Raw genomic sequence first — 18,970 nt, forward strand, 5'->3', positions numbered from 1 at the left:
TTTGAGTATCATACCCATGGGAATATATATCATTAAAACTCAACAAATTTCTTTTCGATTGTGGTGAATATAAAGCATCATTGATCAAAAATTTTGTACCATTAGGTAACAAAAATTGTGCTTTACCACATCCTTTAATCAAGTCTACAGGACCTGATATTGTATTCACCGTTGTTTTTGTTGGTTTTAGTTCCAAGAAATATCTTTTATCTCGGAGGATAGTGTGCGTTGTACCACTATCGGGTATGTAAACTTCAGCTTTGCTCATAGCATTTTCCATTTTTGAACTTCAAAAAAATATGCAATGAAATAAAATTACTGGCAATATATATTTAAATATAACACATACCATAATTATACAATAAAACATTATATGGATACATGAAAAATAAATTATTGTACATTTATATTCTACCACTATATTGTTCATTTTCAGAGAAATCATTGAGAAAATCTGCAGCATCAATATTGTTCATTTCTATCCCACCAACATATTGATCATTTCCAGAGAAATCATTCATAAAATCACCAGCATTAAAATGAGTAGAATCAATCAAATGGTCACTGCGTTCAGTGAGGTTGGTCTCCTTTTCTTTCCCCTTTAATGATTCTTTATAAAGTTTACAAAGGTGTTCAGGGGCTCGACAAATTTTGGACCAATGTCCTGGAGTACCACATCTGAAACAAGAACTTTCATATCTTTTTGAGTGATTCTCATTAACACTTGTATTCTCATGACGTCTTTTCTGTGGATGGTTTGGGACGCTCTTTTGAGATGAATTATAAAAATAACTATCTCTATTGTTTTCAAAACCACGGCCTCGACCACGACCACGGCCAATTCCACGTCCACGTCCACGTCCACGACCTCGACCAAAACCTTGTCTTTGAATTTGATTTTGGTTTTCAGGTTTAAATTCATTTTTACTTACAGCATTTACTTCTGGAAATGCTGTTGATCCAGTGGGTCGGGACTGATGATTTCTCATTAATAGCTCGTTGTTTTTTTCCGCCACAAGAAGACATGCGATGAGTTCAGAATATCTCGCAAATCCACGTACTCTATATTGTTGCTGTAGAGTAATATTTGATGCATGAAACGTGGAAAATGTTTTTTCAAGCATTTCCGATTCTGTGACCTCATGTCCACAAAATTTTAGCTGCGAGATTATTCGATACATCGCTGAATTATAATCGCTGACTTTCTTAAAATCTTGGAATCTTAACATATTTCATTCATCACGGGCGGTCGGAAGTATAACTTCCCTTATATGTTCAAATCTTTCTTTCAATCCTTTCCACAAAGCCATGGGATCTTTTTCAATTAAATATTCACATTTCAATCCCTCGTCGAGATGTCGACGCAAAAATATAATGGCTTTTGCCTTTTCTTGTGATGTCGATATGCCATTTTTTTTATTGTCTCACTTAGACCCAATGGCTCAAGATGCATTTCTACATCGAGAGTTCATGGCATATAATTTTTTCCCGTGATGTCGAGCGCAACAAATTCGAGCTTTGTCAAATTTGACATGGTGGTACTAAAAAAAATTACGATGCATTTTATTAGTTAATGAATATTGCAATACAAAATAATGGATAAACAACAAGTACAAGCATTTGTAAAAATAAAGAAAACACACGAGGAGGATATTCTCCGATAAATAAAAGACTCGTGAGTATGATAACCAAAATAATTAAAAATAACCTTGAGAAAGCCATCTTCTTCGAAAATTTAGTGAAGAATAATTTTTAGAGAAGAAGAGAAAGTTGGAGTGATTGAATGTGTTTATGAGATCATATTTATAGGGCAAAAACTAGCCGTTTTGTTACCGTTTATGACCGTTGGTGTATAAAAAAATAAAGGTATGTATTTGTATAATTTTATGATAATAATATGGTGTATATAATATTAGACATATTTAAATAATTATGTATATCATATCATATTATTATAATGATGTGTCATAAGATATTTTATTTAAAAATCTTATAGGCTTTTATACTTGTCGTATCCCTTACCGGGAGTGTGGGATGTCGTCTTAACATCATCCCAGGATTTATAGCAAGTTTTTGAAAAATTTATTTTTATTATTAATAATAACATTATATTATATATTAAATATATACACAATAAATAAATAACAATAAAATAAATATTATTACTTTTGTTACATTTTTCTTCTGTTTGGAGCTTGGAAAAGGATGGAGGACTTTTAGAGCTTTGTGCTGATAACGTGTTGTGAAAAAGTAAAAATTTATGGTAAAAAGTAAAAATCTCAAACTCTCAAAATTTACCAAACTACACACTTTATAATATTTTTCTCTCTAGTCAATTGTGATTTTCTTCACAAATGAGAGATCTATTTATAGGAAATCTTTACAAATAATCCAAAAATAAAATAAATCATTACCTACATCATCACACACTAATTTTCAATATTTACAACTCTTATTTTCAACATTCAAATATTCAACATTCAAATATTCAATACACACATTTTAAATATATTTTTCAACATTAAAGAATTAATCGACAACTTTTTATTTCTACATTCAAAAAATTAATTTAAAGTTTGATGTTTTAATAAATAGTACTTGTAAAAAAATTATTTAATATGTACATAAACCTGTTTTTTTTATATGAAATGATACATTTTACGGAATATAATGAATATAATTGGTTTAATTATATTGGATCGATTAAGTTTGATGATTTAACAATGGTAAAACTGAACTGATAATAAGTTAAATTAAACATGAGTTAAATTTAAAGTTTTATAAGACAAAATATGTTTGAAGTTTAATTGATAGCTGAAAATCAACTGGACTAAAAGATAGTTGTGTAAATGAAGAAACATTCTCTGAAGAATTAATTAAACTAAACTGAATTATTGAATAAAATCTTCCGTACCAACAATATCTGAATTGTCAGAAATCCGCGAGCACTATCTATAGTGTACGAATTGTCATAAAAGACGGTGACATGAAAAAGACGGGATTAACGACTATCATATTTTGAACATATTTAATATTTGATTTTACTGTCCATTGGATCCAAGTTACAAATAGAGGAACTTGTAAATCAGTTAGACTATCTTAAATCATCACATGAGTTCAAATATTTAACTTTTCAATAGCTCAACTGCTTTCAAGACTTCTTAGCACATAATTAAGTATTATATCATATCATTGAAAATCAATTCTATACTTAATACTTTTCATTTCGAAATATTTGACAGTTAATATATTGTTTAATGTTATTTAAGTAAGTAAGTAAGCTAAATTAAGAGTATCAGATAGGCAGTAATAAAGCCTTACTGAATCGGGTTGTTATAAAAATTGTAATCTCCAAAGTATTCCAGTGAATATCATCAACACAAGGAAGAAGATGTGACGTATGAATTATTCAAATCTCCGAACATCCAGAAATATTTTTGTGTTATTTACATTTCAGTCAGCATACTCTTGATAATCCAAATGTTTTTATTACTTAGTCATTTTTGAATAATCAATCTGTCAGTTTAGCATCCTTTCGCACAGAATTTATGTTCTTAGCTAATTAATATTGACTTGACGAAAAATTATTAAATTCAAAGTTGTTATCATAATCAAATTTTGAACAAACTATTGTGATTGTTTATGTAACCCTTTTCTAAACAATAAACAATCACCCGATCATAACACATTATTTTCCATATACTTTTTTGAAAAGTAAATATCACAGTGGACAGAGTCGTACCTGTGTTCGATCGGGCCTGAAGCAAAAATTTAAAAACGGGTCCTCTTGTTATGATAAATAATGCAAAAATTCAGTTGCAAAATAATAAATACAATAATTAATGCATAAATACACAAGAAACAATATATACATAAAAAAAAAGTCAATAACTATTTGAAATAATTACATATATTGATCTAGCTCTTTTATAGGAAAAATATATATATCAAATTTGTATAATCTAGTTTTCGGATCACTTCTTTGTCGATAAAAAATATAACTAACTTATTTAATCTATCTTGTAATATTATTGATCGAAGATAAATTTTTATTAATTTCAACTTCAATAAGTTTATTTATGCTTAAATAACTGTTACTGGTATGATTAAAAAATATCTTATAGACAATACAATTATTTGAAAATAAATTATTCAGTTTTTTCAAATATTGTAGCATATTCAAAAATTGTTGAAGTTCTATACAATACTGCACAAACTGGTTAAATGACTAACTCTTTAACTTCTCCAAACTCAACAAATATCCTAAAGTCTATTGATATTGTTTAAAATATTCAAGCCAAACTGGAAGAAAATATCGAGTTTGATCAATAATAAACAAAAAATATTCAAATTAATCTTTTTTATTTAATATTGGACCAAATTTTTTTTTCTTTCGATAGGCCACCAACTCAAAATATAGATATCGGGCCCCCTCCAAGATCGGGTCATGAGGCAATGGCCTCTTTGGCCTGATAGAAAGTCCGGCTCTAACAGTGGACGAACTTATTAATTGAGTGCCCAACTTTTTCCATGCCATATTTAATATAACTACAGTGCATTGCAGAAGGCGAAAGTAAAAAATTCTCGCATTATTTCTATTAAAAATGGGAGAAAAATGCTCCTTTTTAAAATTTTAATTAATATTATAATATTTCATCGTTATCAAATATGATTTATTTCTCTACCTTTACTATATTGTTATTATAATTACAACAAAATAGAGATGGATAACATTAATATTTCACTATTTTTTCCCCAGAAAACAACTCTTTCATATTAAAAAAATTATTACTTCTATAAAAAAATTAAAAGATGTACTATTAAATAAAATGAAGAAAAAATAAATCTAACTAAACAAATATAAATATAAAATTTTAAATGTGCACAATACAAGCTCCATACGTACTAATATATATGAATTATGATACACAAAATTGAAATGCAATTTTGTAAAGATTAAATAAAATTAATTCACAATATGTGTTATTTATTCTATTCAAATAATTGAATTGTTCGGATTTTTACATTGAAGTATCTTTTACGACTCAAAAGAGTAGTAACGAGGAATCAATTGAGATCAAATTGGAGGAATAATTCATTTTTATGAAACTATATATTTAAGGGTTACAAAAAGAATAATTTTCTTTACGTTCTCTTATATATCCTAATAAAGAGCGCTCCTAGTTCAGTTTGGTAGAATGTTGGTATCCAAAATCCGATGTCGTAATATTATTCATAAAAAAATCAATTCTACAAATGCAACTTGTGCTCACGATCTAAAGCTTATCTATTTCATTTTCCATGTTTTTAGTAGAGTTAGCGAGTAGAAAAATAGATCGAGGTTTGTTCACGATATACTTAAAATGCTAATAATAAGCATTAATTTTCTTTGTATAATACATATACTTAGGCCATAAGTTGGAGTCAACAACCCAAACTCAATGATAATGCATACTTGTAATGCCCTAGATTTCATATCATGTTAAGCGAAGATTATTGAATTTGAATTGATGTGATTATAATCGGGCTATCACGGGACCAGATTGGCTAAAGCATATGGAGGGTTCAATTTTTTAGACAGAACTACTGGCGCCCGAGCGCTAGAAAATAACCGCCCGAGCGCCAATGTTCAACAAGAACATGTTCGGGCAGAAGATGTGGCGCCCGGGCGGTAGGTTGTGACCGCCCGAGCGCCAAGGTGCAATTTGGAAATGCTTGGACAGAGAATGCCGCGCCCGAGCGGTAGTTTAGCACCGCTCGAGCGCCGACCCAAGTTCAGGAAAAATAAGCCACGTTGCTTTACATGCAAACTTGATATATATAAATGCATCCCTTCAGAAATTGAAAGGAGAAAGAAAAGAAAACGAGAAAGATTGATAAAAATCCCTACGCCTTTATATTTTGATTCATCTGTCCGATTGTGAATCCGACTTCGGTACTGTGTTCCTATCGACGCAGGCTTCAACTGGACGTAAGTTTGGTTACGTTTTGTCATGTCTTGAAATTATGATGTTGTCAGAATCGAATATGATTCAAATATGGTGTTCTTGACATAATAGACATCATAGAATCGAAGTCAGATTAAGAGACATATTGATTATGGAATTGTTATGAAATTCAGAGTTAAATTGACTGAGATGTGATGTCAGATTTGCACTGTGGTTGATTATAAGTTATTGGAATTAGTATATACTGATGTGGCATCACCGGTATCGCAAGATTGTACTGTTGTACCGTCAGAATATGATAAGACAGAGATGTCTTGATTTGAATAGAATATTAATGCAGTATATTGATATTGTCATTGCCAGATTGAACATTGACTGACTTTGAGTCGAGACTTCGATTGTATCAGAGCGATAGAACGAAAGGTATAAATAAATGTTGATTCGGGATTGCACAACTCGAGTTAGGTTTGACTTGAGTTTCCCAAAATCACATACTTTATTTTATTGCATTGATATTTGCAAATTATCTGATTGATATGTTTAGTCTATTGAATTTATAGCAGAGCCAGAGTTTGAGTCTAGGGCAGATCAGCCTAGCTAGGGCAGAACCGCCGAGTCTTTGTCAGAACCGCGAAGACTCTAGACTTACGGTGTATCGATGAGCTTAGATGTAGATCGACGTCTATTGTAGATATTCGATACAGCATACCAAAGTCTAAATTAGATCGGGATCCCTAGGTTAGAAATAAGCTGAGATAAGATAATAAGTCATTGACTTAAATACAGATTCGTATTGGTTCATGTAGTCAGATTGGATACATGTTTTCATGATTGTTTATGCTTTTATATATGTTTTATATGATTGCATTGATACATTGTTTATACTGGGATATTTATATCTCACCGGAGTTATCCGGCTGTTGTCTTGTCTGTATGTGTGCATGGCAACAGGTGGGACAGGTTCAGGGTCACAGAGGTGAAGAAAGATCGAGTTAGAGTGGAGACTACGGACTTGGACTAGAGTTAGGGTTTAAACACTTGCTATATAGTTGTTAAACCTTAGTTGAGACTGATTGTATATAGTGCAAGACTTGTACTTTTAATACTGACATGTATATTAAGATGTATGCCATTACGTTCCGCTTTTGATAATGTACTAAAAGATAAATAAATAAAAAATTAGACCCTGTTTATTATAATTGATTACATTAGTCTCAATGACGATTAAGAAGATGATTAGTGTCCGGGTCCCCACAACAGGTGGTATCAGAGCGATAGATTCTTTAGATTGAGATAGAAGAGGCTAGTGAACGGGGTAGATTGAGGTTTTCTTTCCTGCTTTTGAATGCTAGCATGTCTTACTGCTTTAATACATGTTACTTCCTTATCTGATTTGATATAGTAATATGTTTTACTGAGAATGGATCAGCACCGATTCTAGATCAGCAGTAAGATGATCAGAAGAGGACTGAAGTTGGTTGTTGTATTTGAGTTACTAATTCTGTTGATAACCAGATATGCCTCTCAGACGAATCCCAGAACAGGGTAGTACATCAAATCCTCCAATGGATGTAACACCGACTCCAATGGAAACGTTACTGAAAAGATTTCAGTCATTTCACCCGCCAACTTTGAAAGGAACAGAGAACGCTGTGGAGTGCGAGAGTTGGCTTGACGATATTGAAATGCTGTTTGATTCATTGGAGTATACAGATGTGCGGCGAATTCGATTGATTGGACACCAGTTACACGATGTTGCAAAGAACTGGTGGATTACGATAAAGAGGGCTTTGGAGCATAGAGGTACGACTATCACCTGAAATGTATTTAGAACTGAATTTTATCAACGATTCTTTCCAGTGTCGTACAGAAAAGACAAGGGGGCGGAGTTTGCTAATCTAAGGCAGGGACCGATGAACATAGAAGAGTACGTGTCCAAGTTCTCCACCTTGTTGAAATTTGCTCCACATGTTGCTGACAGCGAGAAAGTTACTGCTGATCAGTTCATCAATGGCTTGAACCCAGAGATTTTTACATTGGTGAACACAGGCCGACCGAATAACTTTACTGACGCCCTGAACAGAGCCAAAGGAGCAGAAGCCGGTCTGATGAGACAGAAAGGGGCTTCATTTGTGCCTCCGGCACCGAAACCACAGCAACCACCTCCCAGATTTGAGGGTGGCAGCAGCAGTGGAGGGAAGAAGGAATTTTTGAAAGCCAGAGGAAAGCAATTTAAGAAATCTGGCAGCAGTTCTTCTAGCTCCGGTGGTTCCCGACAGAGCCAGAGTTATACTGGAGTTTATTGTAAGACTTACGGAGGAAGACATGCAACTGAGCAATGCCAGGAAGTAATTGGTAGTTGCAACATCTCTAAACAGCCGGGACACTTTGCTAAAGTGTGTCCACAGAGAGGGTCCCAAAGATCTCAGGGAACCGAGTCATCGGGATCAGCAGCACAGACTGAGAAACGATCAGCTGCTGTTCATACATTCCAGCCAGCGCCAGCTCAGTCACAGCAGAGGCCAGGAGGTAGCCAGACTGTTAGATAGCCTCCTAGACTGCAGGCCAGAGTATTCGCTTTGACGAGGAGCAGGCCCAGGAAGCACCAGATGACGTTGTGGCAGGTAACTGTTCTTTATGTGGTTACCCTGCTTATGTATTGATTGATACCGGTGCTTCACATACTTTTATTTCTGAACGATTTGCATTAAGTCATGCATTGCCTGTAGAGTCTTTGGCTACTGTAGTGTCTGTCTCTTCTCCTTTAGGGACATGTTTGATATCAGTAAATTCTGTAAAACATTGTATACTACAGTATGACGGGCATGAGATTGAGTTAGAATGTATTGTACTGGGGTTGTCAGATTTTGATTGTATTATCGGTATTGATATGCTGACCAAGTACAGAACTAGAGTTGATTGTTTCCACAAGATAGTGAGATTCAGACCAGATATGACTGAAGAGTGGAAATTCTACGGTAAGGGTTCTAGATCGAGAATTCCTTTAATATCTGTATTATCTATGACTCGATTGTTACAGAAAGGAGCAGAGGGATTCCTTGTATATTCAGTAGATTTAATGAAGTCGAGTCCATCCTTGGCTGATTTGCCAGTGGTACGTGAGTTTGCTGACGTCTTTCCAGATGAGATCCCGGGATTACCTCCAGTTAGAGAGATAGACTTCAGCATTGAATTACTGCCAGGTACAGTGCCGATTTCTAGAGCCCCGTACAGAATGACACCAATTGAGTTGAAAGAATTAAAGGATCAGCTGGAAGACTTACTGGCCAAGGGGTACATCAGACCGAGTGTTTCTCCTTGGGGTGCTCCAGTATTGTTTGTAAGAAAGAAGGACGGTTCGATGAGACTCTGCATCGACTATCGGCAACTGAACAAGGCAACGATAAAGAATAAATATCATTTGCCTCGTATTGATGATTTGTTTGACCAGTTGCAGGGTTCTTCAGTATATTCCAAAATTGATTTGAGATCGGGATATCATCAGCTGAGAGTCAGAGATTCTGATATCTCGAAAACAGCGTTCAGAACCAGGTATGGACATTATGAGTTTATTGTCATGCCATTTGGTTTGACGAATGCTCCAGCTGTGTTTATGGGATTGATGAACCGTGTATTCCAGAAATATCTCGATGAATTTGTGATTATATTCATTGATGATATTTTGATTTATTCAAAAAATATGAGTGAGCATGCTGAGCATCTAAGAACTGTATTGCGAATTTTAAGGACTGAGAAATTATATGCTAAACTGTCGAAATGCGAGTTTTGGTTAAGACAGGTAGTATTTCTGGGGCATATTATATCCGGAGATGGGATATCAGTGGATCCCAGCAAAGTTGAGGCCGTGATTTCTTGGCCAAGACCGACGTCAGTGCCCGAAATTCGCAGTTTTATGGGTTTAGCGGGATATTACCGTTGTTTCATTAAAGATTTCTCGAGTATAGCTAAACCAATTACTCAGCTGACTCAGAAGAATGCTCTATTTTTTTGGTCTGAAGAATGCGAGACCAGTTTTCTGGAGTTGAAAAAGAGATTGACCAGTGCTCCGGTGTTGACTATCCCATCCGGTACTGGTGATTTTGTGGTTTATTGCGACGCCTCTCACAGAGGGTTGGGATGTGTTCTGATGCAGCGAGGGCATGTTATTGCTTATGCCTCAAGACAGCTTAAACCACATGAGACCCGTTATCCAATTCATGACCTGGAATTGGCAGCCATCGTCTTTGCATTAAAGATATGGCGACACTATCTTTATGGTGAGAAGTTTGAGATATATTCTGATCATAAGAGTTTGAAATATCTGTTTTCACAATCTGAATTGAATATGAGGCAACGAAGATGGCTTGATTTGCTTAAAGACTTTGATTGTGAAATCAAATACTATCCAGGAAAGTCTAATGCAGCAGCTGATGCACTAAGTCGAAAGGTATGTTCTTTATCCTTGTCGACGATCGGTGTTTCAAATTTGATAGAAGACTGCTGTTTGTCTGGATTAGCATTTGAAACAGATTATAGACCGTTGAGACTTTATACGGTGCAAGTGGAACCCGAGCTGATCTTAAGGATTAAGGCAGCTCAGAAAGTTGATCAGAATGTACAGAAATCAGTATCGATGATCAGAACAGGACATCGATCGGAATGTCAGGTACGTGATAACGTCTTGTATGTAAATAATCGTTTGGTTGTGTCAAATGTTTCAGATTTGAGACGACAGATATTGTCAGAAGCGCACAACAGTCGATTCAGTATTCATCCTGATGGCAGAAAGATGTATAATGATTTGAAAAGACAGTTATGGTGGAAACAAATGAAGATTGATATTGCCGAATTTGTTTCCAAATGTCTGAATTGCCAGCAGGTGAAGGCAGAAAGAAAGAAACCAGGAGGTTTATTACAGAGTTTGTCCATTCCTGAATGGAATTGGGATCACATTTCCATGGATTTTGTGACGCAGCTACCGCGTTCCTCCCGAGGTTGTGATGCGATTTGGGTCGTGATTGACAGATTGACCAAATCCGCATGTTTTATTCCGTACAAGATGACGTACAGATTTGACCAGATGGCAGAGATCTATGTCAGAGAAGTGGTCAGATTGCACGGAGTGCCGAAGTCGATTGTATCAGACCGTGATCCTCGATTTACTTCGCACTTCTGGCAGAGCTTGCAGCAGGCTCTCGGTACGAAGTTACATCTGAGTACCGCATATCATCCACAGACTGACGGACAGTCAGAGCGAACTATCCAGACACGGGAGGATATGCTGAGAGCAGTAGTGCTTGATTTTAGCACTAATTGGCAAGATGCATTGCCACTTTGTGAGTTTTCGTACAATAACAGCTATCAGACAAGTATTGAGATGGCACCATTTGAAGCGTTGTACGGAAAGAAGTGTCGATCCCCTCTATATTGGGATGATATCTCTGAAGTGCCTGAGATTGGACCTGATATGATCAGAGATATGACAGAAAAAGTGAAGCTAATTCAAAAGAAAATGAATGCAGCACAAGACAGACAGACCAAATATGCCAATATTCGACGTAGGCCGTTGGTATTTGAGGCAGGAGACTGAGTATTTTTAAAGATTTCACCTTTCAGAGGAGTTGTCAGATTTGGCAATAAAGGGAAACTGTCTCCACGATATATTGGGCCTTATGAGATTCTCGAGAAGATAGGAGATCGTGCCTATCGACTCGCTTTACCGCCTTCATTATCCGGGATACATGATGTCTTTCATGTATCGTTATTAAAGAAATACCTTCCTGATGCTTCACATGCTATTCAGCCAGACGAGGCCGAAATGGATGAGACGTTGAGCTATATTGAAAAACCGATTCAGATTATTGATCGTAAAGAAAAACAGCTCAGAACGAAGACCATTCCACTTGTAAAAGTTCAATGGACTCGTCATGGCACTGAAGAAGCAACCTGGGAGACTGAATCAGATATGAGACAAGAATTCCCGGAGTTGTTTCGATAATGTAAATTTTTATACAGTTTCTGTATATACTCCCTATTGATATAATTGAATGCCTGGGATTTCGAGGACGAAATCGTATCTTAGAGGGGGAGAAATGTAATGCCCTAGATTTCATATCATGTTAAGCGAAGATTATTGAATTTGAATTGAAGTGATTATAATCGGGCTATCACGGGACCAGATTGGCTAAAGCATATGAAGGGTTCAATTTTTTAGACAGAACTACAGGCGCTCGAGCGGTAGAAAATAACCGCCCGAGCGCCAATGTTCAACAAGAACATGTTCGGGCAGAAGATGTGGCGGCCGGGCGGTAGGTTGTGACCGCCCGAGCGCCAAGGTGCAATTTGGAAATGCTTGGACAGAGAATGCCGCGCCCGAGCGGTAGTTTAGCACCGCTCGAGCGCCGACCCAAGTTCAGGAAAAATAAGCCACGTTGCTTTACATGCAAACTTGATATATATAAATGCATCCCTTCAGAAATTGAAAGGAGAAAGAAAAGAAAACGAGAAAGATTGATAAAAATCCCTACGCCTTTATATTTTGATTCATCTGTCCGATTGTGAATCCGACTTCGGTACTGTGTTCCTATCGACGCAGGCTTCAACTGGACGTAAGTTTGGTTACGTTTTTTCATGTCTTGAAATTATGATGTTGTCAGAATCGAATATGATTCAAATATGGTGTTCTTGACATAATAGACATCATAGAATCGAAGTCAGATTAAGAGACATATTGATTATGGAATTGTTATGAAATTCAGAGTTAAATTGACTGAGATGTGATGTCAGATTTGCACTGTGGTTGATTATAAGTTATTGGAATTAGTATATACTGATGTGGCATCACCGGTATCGCAAGATTGTACTGTTGTACCGTCAGAATATGATAAGACAGAGATGTCTTGATTTAAATAGAATATTAATGCAGTATATTGATATTGTCATTGCCAGATTGAACATTGACTGACTTTGAGTCGAGACTTCGATTGTATCAGAGCGATAGAACGAAAGGTATAAATAAATGTTGATTCGGGATTGCACAACTCGAGTTAGGTTTGACTTGAGTTTCCCAAAATCACATACTTTATTTTATTGCATTGATATTTGCAAATTATCTGATTGATATGTTTAGTCTATTGAATTTATAGCAGAGCCAGAGTTTGAGTCTAGGGCAGATCAGCCTAGCTAGGGCAGAACCGCCGAGTCTTTGTCAGAACCGCGAAGACTCTAGACTTACGGTGTATCGATGAGCTTAGATGTAGATCGACGTCTATTGTAGATATTCGATACAGCATACCAAAGTCTAAATTAGATCGGGATCCCTAGGTTAGAAATAAGTTGAGATAAGATAATAAGTCATTGACTTAAATACAGATTCGTATTGGTTCATGTAGTCAGATTGGATACATGTTTTAATGATTGTTTATGCTTTTATATATGTTTTATATGATTGCATTGATACATTGTTTATACTGGGATATTTATATCTCACCGGAGTTATCCGGCTGTTGTCTTGTTTGTATGTGTGCATGGCAACAAGTGGGACAGGTTCAGGATCACAGAGGTGAAGAAAGATCGAGTTAGAGTGGAGACTACGGACTTGGACTAGAGTTAGGGTTTAAACACTTGCTATATAGTTGTTAAACCTTAGTTGAGACTGATTGTATATAGTGCAAGACTTGTACTTTTAATACTGACATGTATATTAAGATGTATGCCATTACGTTCCGCTTTTGATAATGTACTAAAAAAAATAAAAATAAAAAATTAGACCATGTTTATTATAATTGATTACATTAGTCCCAATGACGATTAAGAAGATGATTAGCGTCCGGGTGCCCACAATACTTATATATATCTCAGGTATATTTGTATATTGATAACATGATTTTTTAATTTTCTATACTACACATTTATTTTTCATTGTTAAAATGAAAAAAAAGTTTGGGAACGAGAAGTATGTTGTCAAATGATTTGGAAAATATTTTAGATAATAATTTTTTGGAAGAATATATTTGAGAAATGGTATTTTTAGTTATAATTTTTATATGATATTGGTACTTTTTATTATAAATGTCTTGTCACTCGAGAGTTTGTTGAGTTATATATATTTTTAGCAAAAATTTGTGTGAGACGATCTTATGAGTCATATGTTGTGAAACAAATATCTTATTTGGGTCATCCACGAAAAAATATTATTTTTTATGCTAAAATTATTACTTTTTATTATGAATATCGGTAGAGTTGATCCGTCTCACAGATAAAAATTCGTGAAACCGTCTCACAAAAGACATACTCTATATTTTTTCAAGAAAAAAGTTATATATTTATTTTAATGTACACATAAGATAAAATATTTTTTTACAAATTATAAAAAGCTGGATAAAAACTGGATTCTACTACTGAGATCTGAATTAGAAAACATATAAAATCTTGAGATATTATTAAAAAAAATTGTGATGCATAATACTTACATTGTGGAAGAATAAAAATATTATTTATAAAACACTTTCAATTATTTGCTTAATTTCTAGAACGATTTGATTAATTCACCTACGTGAAATATGATATGGGTATATTATACCAAGGACAAGTCGGCCTTTCACAAACACAGGGCAGGCCGGCAGGGCAGGGCAGGGCAGGGCAGGGCAGGAGTAGACACCTATTTTTTGTAATTTAAAAAAATACCCAAATGTCAAGTCAGGTTGCCTGTTATAAAAAAAACAAAAACTTACGTGAGACGATCTCAGAGGTCGTATTTTGTGAGACAGATCTCTTATTTGAGTCATCTATGAATAAATATTACTTTTTATGTTAAGAGTATTATTTTTTATTGTGAATATCGATAAATTTGACTCGTCTTACATATAAAGATTCGTGAGATCGTCTCACAAAATACCTAGGAAAATTTCTATAAATATACTTGAAATACACAATAGAAGATAATTTTCAAAAAATAATGATTGGTTTACAAAACAAAATACCCCCTTATTTGAATGTATTACAAATTTAAGTTTAATTATTTGGAGGATTTAGAAAAATGCAATGAGTTAGTGTATTACAAAAGGAAATTATTTGAAGTGATATTTGATTTGACAATATTGTGGCCATGCAATCACATGTAGTATTGCTTTTTGGGAGTGTCTCAGGTTCAACCATTATTTTAAATGTTATCTATGATATAGGTAGTTTGTAGATTTGAAAATTAGATTTTTATATTATATTCTACGGCAATGTCCATGTGACTGAAATGACAATTGATGAGATGATATATGTATTATTTTTAATATCAAAATTATTATTTTTATTTATAAATATAGATCGAATAAATCCGTCTCACAATATAAATCTTAATATTATCTCACATAAAACTCACTGAACTTGTCACTAGTGTCTAAAAGAGTCTCATGTATTTTTGTTCGACACCTGTATTTGGAAGTTAATACTATACTTATATATATTTTTTTAAAAAATACAATTATTTATAAAATGATTTTGGGAGCAATAAATGTCAATATAGAATAACTTATCAGTAAATCTCCTGTGAAATGATCTCACGAATTTTTATCTGTAAAACAGATCAACCCTACCGATATTCACAATAAAAAATAATACTGTTAGCATAAAAAGTAATACTTTTTCATGAATGACTCAAATAAAAGATCCGTATCACAAAATACGATCCGTGAGACCGTCTCACACAAGTTTTTACCAGATTTTACCTGTCACGAATTTAAATTTTAAATCACACATTGCCACCAACTATAAATGATGAATATTTTGTCCACAAAATTATTGAAATACAACAATAATTTTTTTACAAATATGGTAACTGAAAAAATTATTTTATGTTTCATATATACACTTAAATAAATAAAAGTGAAACACAACAAAAAATTTATATATTTTTACAAACCAATCGAATTGGTCACACGGGAGACGATGAGTATGAATTTCTGAATGAATAATACAAAAATAATGTTGACATTTGAGGTCTTTGGTATCGTATCCTTGGTGGGTCCATTTCTGACCAAGTAACTTGCAGTGGCAGGCCAGAGATTGAGCTGTAACACAGGCATATACAAATACTAAGGTGGTAAAACTTGCGTGATTGTCTCTACAAGCTCATAACATGTAACATAGGCACCTCCAAGAAATATAAATTCATGTATAATTTCCAGGATACATTTAATAAATCATAACATACTGAGTTGGCCCTGCATCAAATTCTTTTGCATTCACTAGGGTCACATGAAAAGTTCATACGCCGTAATTTACGATACAATAAAGCCCTGCAAATACAGGGAGATGCTCCACCGAGTGCGAGCGCCCATGAGCGAATCTACCCTTCATTCTGTTCACGACTACAATACTAGGCAAAGATCACCCGTATAGAACTTTTAGCTTCAGCGACACCATTTTTAAGTCATGTCCATAGAATCTACTTGTGATGGATGCGGTGGTAAAACTTGAGTGATTGTCTCTACAAGCTCATCGATTCTATCTTCCACACGCATGTCACATTCTTCTATAATCTGCACAATGATAACATATATTGTTTTTCAAAATGTCCAAGCACACAAAAAGGAGGGATAAAGTTAGAATCCTGATTATATGCATCCATGCTTGCTTTCATTCTATACGGTACACATACATTTGTAGATGTATAAACACAGGTTTCCTTCTTATAGTTTGTTGAGATGCAGATAGGTAAATCAATAATCATAACCCTCAGCACAGAATCGGAGGAATAGTTAGCTCGAGAACACAATAAGAAAATCGGCTTTCAGGTAAAGACTACATCACACCCATCCTATACCGACTCAAATATCTCTAATGATGAGCTGAAGAATGTTATTTTAATCAATTTTTCAAACACAATGTTCTAGGCTTCTAGCAACTCCACGTTGTTACGGCCCTAAATGTGTACTATTTTTTTAAGTGCCCAAGGAGCACCTAACCAGGTCTTGAACAGTTCCAAATAGTTCAACAATTATTTCATTTCACCGAATATAAATACGACATTTACCGTGTAAACTTCAACTGCAGATGACGGTCTTATATTTGCAATATTAAGAATCTCAGCCTTGGCAAGGTCATATTTCTTACACTCGTCCACGAGCTTATTGATAGCGTCCCTTGTTTGATTACAAGCTGCTGTTTGCTCTAAATAATCAAAGACCTACTCACAAAAAATAAAAATTGTTGGGTATGAAGAAACCCCTTCACATGGCACGGTGATAAAGAACACCAATCTGCAATATAAACTTTTAACCTTAAACTCAGATGGCAACACTGAAGCAATAATTCTGGAGGGATCTTTTCCAGCCCCTCTTGATCTTAAAAGATCAAGAACTTCAAAATTAGTAAGCGCGCCAGCGTTGGATTTAATTCTGCAATAAACCAAATAAAAATTTTAACCATTCACCAAATAAGTAAAACAAATAAAAGACAATTTCACAACACAAGAATATGCGTAAATTTACATTCAAATATGACAAAAGATCAGTAAATCTGCATACATCTTCATTGCCGGACTTCTCAATTCTTCAACTCTATAAATATCCTCTTCAAGTACTTTGAATCGCCACTCCCAACAGAAATTCCAAGAATTATTTCTAGCTGTAATTTCCAATAATAATTTATCACTATTGACAAATAACATAAAACCGACATGAAATTGTAACATGTATAACTTCCAAAAAAGATCCAAATTCCGTAAATATTTTTAAAGAGAAAATAAGCTTGATCCAAATAGGCTGCAACATCCCAATGAAATTCATGGCCACCCAGATGCTAAAGTTACATTCTTGAATAGTATGAGCGGCTACAAAGCAGCAAAAAGGGTAAAAAGTTAACAGAATTCCCACTTAAAACAAGGTATTAAGCAAAGACAACAATAAATTCAAAACTAAATCATCAAAATAAATTATTCAGACCACAAAACTATAAAAGGACGTATACAAAACTTGAAAAACATAGATTTTACTTGGCTTGAACATAAAGGAGAACATCCTCTTCTCCAGGGACGAAACCAGGATTTTCAGCTCGGGGGCGTTTGACACTTGTTTGACCACTATTTTTACTATAGAAATGATGAAGATTTAACCTTGATTTTGTTATTTGGTATTTGGTTTATAACTAAAATTGCTTGAAAAATGAGTTAGTAAAATGAAAATCCAGAATTCTAAATTTATAATTTCATACACAACCTGGAAACCAAATAAGAATGTCAACAAACATAAATTACAACTAACATACTACCAACAAAAAAATTGAATAAAGCCATTAGATTACCGTTCAACCCCTAAAACAATAGAGATAAATTTTAGTATGAAATCAAGCCACAAAAGAATTCTCTAAACATTTACATCCAATCATCCTATCTATACATTAATAATACCCAATTTCAATTATTATCTTCCTCATTGTCTTACTTTTATAAGAATTTTAACCGGATCCAATACAAAGTTTTTTCAACAAAAAACATCCACCCCGTTAGAATTAAACAGGGCAAACAATAAACTAGGGGTGAGCGTCGAGTCAGGAGTTAAAATGACTAGCATCTAAACTACTTGGGTTGCATCCTAAAAATTTAGAAACGAAATACATCTTTGCCGGCAAAAAAAAAGCTAGACATAATCAGAATTGCATTGCACATATGTGAACACTGGAAATAACAAAACAACACCACTTCCATTTCTTTGACCTCAAAACCTGAACTTGGAGAACAACAACAACGCTTCCCAGTCTTTAACAACAGAATCCCCTTCACTTTCAAATTACAGCTTCAAGATTTGGCCACAATCAAAATACCGAGGGCGAGAGAGAGAGAGTGTGTGTGCGACCTGCGTAGTCTGCTCACAATCACAGCTTTAAGGCTTCAATTGCAGTGGAATGAGAGTCTGAGAAAAATACCGAGAAAATGTGACGGTTAGAGGCTGAGCCGTCGGAGTGGAACCCTAGCTGGGTGGCTTCAAAATAAATTAATAATAAAATCTTGTGCATTTCCAAATTCCTTGACA

General features: G+C 34.5%; 1 protein-coding gene across 2 annotated transcripts; it reads right to left on the reverse strand.

The window, feature by feature from the left end:
• Positions 1-16,056: 16,056 nt before the first annotated feature.
• Positions 16,057-18,970, reverse strand: LOC142543447 (uncharacterized). 2 transcript variants are annotated; one of them, XM_075650713.1, is made up of 5 exons: positions 18,663-18,970; positions 17,468-17,567; positions 17,221-17,338; positions 16,975-17,127; positions 16,057-16,480 (listed from the first exon to the last, which is right to left on the reverse strand). In XM_075650713.1, the coding sequence occupies exons 2-5, from the start codon at positions 17,473-17,475 to the stop codon at positions 16,367-16,369; spliced, it is 393 nt and encodes a 130-aa protein (XP_075506828.1). In that variant the 5' UTR covers positions 17,476-17,567; positions 18,663-18,970; the 3' UTR covers positions 16,057-16,366. The 2 variants fall into 2 exon arrangements, with proteins under 2 accessions (XP_075506828.1, XP_075506827.1); XM_075650712.1 differs by having other exon boundaries at positions 18,655-18,970.

The sequence above is a fragment of the Primulina tabacum genome, chromosome 4, assembly GCF_025594145.1.
Source record: "Primulina tabacum isolate GXHZ01 chromosome 4, ASM2559414v2, whole genome shotgun sequence".
NCBI lineage: Eukaryota > Viridiplantae > Streptophyta > Magnoliopsida > Lamiales > Gesneriaceae > Primulina > Primulina tabacum.

What these genes read in the sequence shown, in the direction of transcription:
- LOC142543447 (XM_075650713.1), bottom strand. An exon ending in TGTTGCCATCTGAGTTTAAG is followed by an intron (nt 17,128 to 17,220) that starts GTTAAAAGTTTA and finishes TTTTGTGAGTAG; the next exon opens with GTCTTTGATTATTTAGAGCA. An exon ending in CTGCAGTTGAAGTTTACACG is followed by an intron (nt 16,481 to 16,974) that starts GTAAATGTCGTA and finishes ATCATTGTGCAG; the next exon opens with ATTATAGAAGAATGTGACAT.